The sequence below is a fragment of the Arachis ipaensis genome, chromosome B02, assembly GCF_000816755.2.
Source record: "Arachis ipaensis cultivar K30076 chromosome B02, Araip1.1, whole genome shotgun sequence".
NCBI classification, from domain to species: Eukaryota; Viridiplantae; Streptophyta; class Magnoliopsida; order Fabales; family Fabaceae; genus Arachis; species Arachis ipaensis.
In genome coordinates this window covers 22,248,906-22,254,748 of record NC_029786.2, presented here as the reverse complement: position 1 = coordinate 22,254,748, position 5,843 = coordinate 22,248,906, and the positions used below count along the sequence as shown (strand labels likewise).

General features: G+C 38.3%; 1 protein-coding gene across 1 annotated transcript; it reads right to left on the bottom strand.

Annotated features, from left to right (window-relative positions):
* On the bottom strand, positions 994–4,788 carry LOC107627024 (putative disease resistance RPP13-like protein 1). Its single transcript, XM_016329903.1, has 6 exons — positions 4,758–4,788; positions 3,580–4,088; positions 3,174–3,372; positions 1,884–2,713; positions 1,341–1,771; positions 994–1,027 (listed from the first exon to the last, which is right to left on the bottom strand). Exons 1-6 carry the CDS (start codon positions 4,786–4,788, stop codon positions 994–996), a joined length of 2,034 nt encoding a protein of 677 aa, XP_016185389.1.

Genomic DNA, 5,843 nt, shown 5'->3' with positions numbered 1-5,843 from the left:
TTTCTCCGCTCGCTCTTGCACTTCATCTAGAGATGTGGGATATTTCTTTGATATAGATTGGCTAAAAGGTCCCTCTCGTAGGCCATTGATGAGGCCCATGATGGCGGCCTCTGTTGGCAAGCTTTGTATATCTAGGCATATTTTGTTGAATCTTTTCATGTACTTGCGAAGACTTTCCCGAACTCCTTGCTTGATTCCTAGTAGACTGGGGGCGTGCTTAGCCTTGTCTTTTTGGATGGAGAATCTGGCCAGGAATTTTTTGGCTAGGTCATCAAAGCTTAAGATGGACTTTGGAGGTAGGTTGTCGAACCATCTGATTGCTGTCTTCGTGAGAGTCGTGGGAAAAGCTTTGCAGCGAACGGCGTCTGAGGCGTCAGTGAGGTACATTCTGCTTCTGAAGTTGCTGAGATGATGGTTGGGATCTGTAGTGCCATTATACAAAGTCATATCCGGGAGCTTGAAGTCCTTAGGAATTTTAGTTTTCATGATTTTCCTAGTGAATGGATCTTGATCTTTGCGTGAATTGTCCTCAGGGGTGGTCCGGGTAGCTTTTGCTTTGAGATCAGCGTCGAGTTGTAGGAGTTTATCTTTTAATTCGCGACGTCGTCTTAGCTCTCTTTGTAGATCCTTGCCAACTTCTCATTGATGCTGGCTTTCTTTTTCAAGTTGCTTTAAACGATCTTGAAGTGCTTCTATTACTCCCGGATTTGATGAGTTTTTGTCTCCGTTAGATTCCGGAGTATCTTTCGGCGTAGTGTCTGCGTTTTTGTGTGGTGTTCTATCCTCTAGATCTGAATCGTGGTCATTGTCATGGTCGTCCGCCATGGTGATGGGATGACTTCCAGGTTCCCCAGCAACGGCGCCAATGTTTCGAGGGTTATCTGAAACTGTAGGTCGATCTCGGACGAGATCTTTTATGCTGATCGGAGATGACGTGTCCGGTTGTAAGAGGAGGCCGGAGCTGTCGTGTCCGACTTATTGAGCTTGGCTGCACTACTGATCCTTCACCACCGGAGGGTGGGGGTACCTGCAAGGGACTCCGATGCTTAACTTAGCAAGGGTATTAAGCAGGTTTTTAGTAGAATCAGAGTATGAGTTATACCTGGGTGCTCCAGTGTATTTATAGTGGTTGTAGAGTGACCTTTTAGATAAGATAAGTTAGTTATCTTATCTTATCTTATCTTTTTGAGTTGAGGTCAGCTTATCTTCAAGGGAACCGCCCTTATCCCAGTAGGCTTGGACTGTCTTTGGATTTGGATCGTGTTTCTCTATTTGGGCCCTTTATTGGGCTTTTCTGGTAATTTGGCCGAGCTCTTTGAGAAGAGGTCGGATGATCTGACCTGAGAAGGTCGGTCGCTTTGCCGCTAACCATCCCGGGTCGGACAGCTTGACCCAGGGTGTGAACACAGTCTGAGATTTCTAGACTTGGAAAGCATCGCAAATAGAGAGTCTCAAGGGAGGACGGCAGGCAACCGTCCATGGGGAAGGAATTGATGTTATCATAAGGATGTTCAATGTCAAGATGTGTAAGATAGTGATTACGCAAGTCCATGGATGCTAGGTACGTGACCAGCTTCTTGCAACTTCGGATGTCAAGCATTCTCAGGTTTGGTGGCAAACCCCCTTCAGGAAATGACTCAATTTCTGAGCAATCGCTTAGGAAGAGATCCTCTAGATGGGGTGCAACCATCTCAAAAGACACAAGACTAGGACAGCTGTTGATGCTTAAAGAGCAGAGACTTGAAGTTGAAGCAGCAGTAGGATATGATTCCTCCAGAGACCTCATATTTTTAATTACAGGATGAAATTCTGAGTGCAGTGAGATTTGGAAAGCTTGCCAAAGGGAAGGACACGAGTGAAAAACAACTGTCAAATATTGATACCGACTGTAATGACTCACGCAGCTTCTGCGACATTGGGAACTCTAGATATGGGCAACCGAGAATTTCCAAGTTTTGCAATGAAAAAGGCAAACATGCTCCAGGAAATGATATGGACGAATAACATCTTGAGATTCTTAAAGATTGTAGACAGTTTAGTTGGTTGCGAGCAATGGCCTCAAAGACGGCCTCCACTTGGTGGGGTCCTTCAACAGATAACTTGAGCATTGCATCTACTCTTGGGAGAGTAAAAGCAAGTTGAGCACATTGACTAATGCGAATGCTTTTCAAAGCAGGTAGTTGGCTGGGTAAATCTCCCCTTAACAAAGGACAATTTCGCATTGTAAGCACCCTAAGCCAAGGAAAAGCATCCAACTCAAACTCAGATGAAACTGAAAGCCACTCCTCCCAACAATACATATCAGAAAAACACAGAGTTTTAAGCATTGGAAAGGGTGTCCCGCAAAAAGAAGATTCATCATCTTTGTTAAACTTGGCACCGACGCGCGTTAATTTGTTAAACTCGTTAAGCTGCAAGTGCTTCAAAGAGGGTAGCTGTCCAACAGAAGGAAGCTCAAAACAATTGCTGCAGCATTTCAAGTAGATTTTGGTCATATTTCTGAAGGAAGAATGTCCTAACCAATTTGGAAATGTTTGACCCATGTACTCATTGATTGATAGCTCTCTCAAGTTTGTGTGAGGCCTTAGATTGTTGATTATATCTTGAGAATCAGCCGTATCGTTGTCCGATGACCAAGTCAAATATAGACTCCTAATGTTCTTCTTCTCAGCCATTCTTGCCTCCAAAGCTTGATCACCATCAATGACATTCTCTAATGGGCAAATGCGAAGCATCTCGTGAATATTTGCAAGAGCTCCCAATTCTTTATTCCATTATTCTCTGCAAGTTTGCCGACAACAAAGTCACTTAGTGCATGTTTGGGTGCCATTATTTTGTTAAAAAAATCCAAAAAAAGATTTTTTTTTATTTTTTAACGTGTTTGGCAAATTTCTAGTAGTAAAAATAAAAGCACTAGTAAAATCAAAAAAAGATCTTTTTTGAGAAGCTATAATTTACATCTTTTTTTTAAAAGATCTTTTTTCCTTAAAACAAGATGTTTTTCATGTAATAAATAAACAAAAAAGTACTTTTATATTGTTATACCCAAACATAATAGATAGATAAAAAGACTTTTTTACATGAGATATCCAAACATAAAATTACTTTTACTTCTCTATAAGATCTTTTAAAAAAAGATAACTCGAAAAAAAAATCTTTTCTTAAAAGCTCACCCAAACAAGCCCTTAAAAACTGCAAATCCCTCATTTTGCTTATTCCTTTTGGCATCTCTTCAAGACCAGCTCCTTCAATATCAATATGACGTAAATTTACAAGATCTTGCATATTGTTGGGTAGCTTCATTAGCCAACGACATTTATTCAACTTTAATGTTTGGAGATTGTACAAAGTACACAATTCCTCAGGCAATGTCTGTATACATGTATACAAGAGATCCAAATAACGCAGATGAATCAATTTACCTATTGAATTGGGTAATGAATAAAGAGGAAATGTATTAAATGACAAAATTCTTAAGCACTTCAGCTGTGATGAAAAGATATGAGGAGCGTTTTCCATATTGAAAGGATGATCATCATCATTCAAATTTATTTCAATAAATGTCCTCACATCCTTTACCCTACCACAAGCTACAACAAGTTGCGAGCAGGGATAGTTTCCTCTTGAGTTATGCAATAAATGACGAGTTTTATTGCTGATCCTGTTATTTTTCTCAAGTTTTTTAGCTCTAAAATAGAATTCTCCAGCATAAATTGTTGCCAAATCATGCATGATATCATGAATCACATAGAAGCTGTTATCAGTACTAGAGGACTGAAAAAAGGACCTTGCAACCAATTGATCGAAATATTCACAACCAAGTTCTTCCAAAGACTTTTTTCCTTTTGGCTGTAAAAGTTCCTCTGCCATCCATAGCAAGACCAGCTCACCTTTATCAAATTCATAATCTTTTGGAAACAAAGAACAATAAACAAAGCATCGCTTTAGATTTGAAGGAAGATAATGATAGCTAATTCTTAATGCAGGAATAATCTCGTCATTTTGATCTTCAAAAACTTCCCGTAGTTCACTTTTCAATACACTATCCCAATCCCTTTCATCATAGTTTATTGTACGTAATAAGGAACCTGTGAGATATATTTTCAAAATATGTAAAAAGCTATTTTGAAGAGTTACATCTCTTCATAGAGTTGTGACTTATTCAAAAGTTATACCTGTTAAAAGGTTGCAACTATTTGAATAGTTATGTCTGCTAAAAGGTTGTAACTATTTGAAAAGTTGTGTCTATTGAGTATGTAGCTGCATGTTGCATGTACTCTGTTTCTATAAATTTCCCTCATTTCATTATTGCTGAAGAATCCATCTCAATACTTTCTTTATGCGCTAAAAAAGAATAGAAAATATTATTTTGTAAATTATCATATATCGTAAGGCTTGACTGTGTGAGTGCATAAACAAGTCAAGTGTTCTTCATCGTATCCTACAAGAAATTCGCCAGTAACCCATTTTGCACACCATTGTATATTGGTGGGGGCGAATTAAGCCTAAAGAAAAATGTGTGTAACACACGCTTTGAAGAATTGCGCTATTTGATTCACTATCTCCTTTTCTCATAACTCACAATCTTTAGGCTTAATTATTCACCAATAAAACAAAAATGGCCGCTGCATCAATTAAGGAGATGATGTCGAATTTTGTCAAGTTAGAAAGATTTGAGGGTGGAAATTTCATACGATGACAAAAGAAAATGCACTTCCTTCTCACAACACTAAAAGTGGCATATGTTCTTACCATACCAAGACCACCAGAAGTTGAAGGGGAGACCATTGCAGAAACACGAGCCAGGCAAAAATAGGACAACGATGACTATATATGCACCGGGCACATACTCAATGGCATGGCTGATGCACTGTTTGATGTCTACCAAAATGTTGGGAGCGCAAAAGAACTATGTGACAAATTAGAGGCAAAATATATGGCCGAGGACGCAACAAGTAAGAAATTTCTTGTCACTCGCTTTAATAATTATAAGATGATTGATGGTAGATCTGTCATGGAACAACTGCATGAAATTGAGCGTATTTTAAATAATTTTAAGCAACATAACATGCACATGGATGATACCATCATTGTATCTTCAATTATTAACAAACTCCCTCCATCATGGAAAGAATTCAAAAGAACTATGAAACATAGAAAGGATGAGTCTCTCTTGAGCAATTAAGTAATCACCTTCATCTTGAAGAAGAGTATCATAAACAAGACGATACTAAAGAGCAAAGTGCTCCTGCTAATCTTCACGTAATGGAAGATGGAAAATCCAACAAGCCCAACAAGAAGAGATACCGAGATTTTAATAAATCTCAAGGTAACAATGGTGACTTCAGAAAGAATAAAAAGAAAGAAAATTATTTTCATTGTGAAAAACTAGGACATTTTAAGAAAGAATGTCGTTTCTTAAAAAATAAGAAAGAAAAGAACGACACAGCAATAAAAGATAATCTTATTGCTGTTATTTCTGAGATCAACATGATTGAAGACATTGGATCATGGTGGATAGATTCTGGTGTAGCTCGACATGTATGCAAGAATAGGGATTTTTTCAAGACATTCAAGGAAGGGAATGGGACTATTCTATACATGGAAAATGCATCAACTGTTCAAGTAATGGGCAAAGGAATGGTGGAACTTGAATTCACTTCTGGACTCTTACTGATGTATATTATGTACTCGAAGTCAAAAAAAATTTAGTTTCTGTCCCTCTACTTAACAAGTATGGGTTTAAGTCTGTATTTGAAGGAGACAAATTTATTCTGTCTAAGGGTGGAGTGTTTGTGGGTAAAGGATATCTATGTGAGAATATGTTTAAATTGAATATTGTA

Excerpts from the sequence above, each read along its gene's own strand:
- LOC107627024 (XM_016329903.1), bottom strand. The coding sequence starts at position 4,788 with ATGGTCTCCCCTTCAACTTCTGGTGGTCTTG. Across the intron at positions 2,714-3,173 it reads GTTTTTAAGGGCTTGTTTGG|AGAATGTCATTGATGGTGAT; the intron begins GTGAGCTTTTAA and ends TTTGCCCATTAG. Across the intron at positions 1,028-1,340 it reads AAAGCGACCGACCTTCTCAG|GTACCCCCACCCTCCGGTGG; the intron begins GTCAGATCATCC and ends AGTCCCTTGCAG.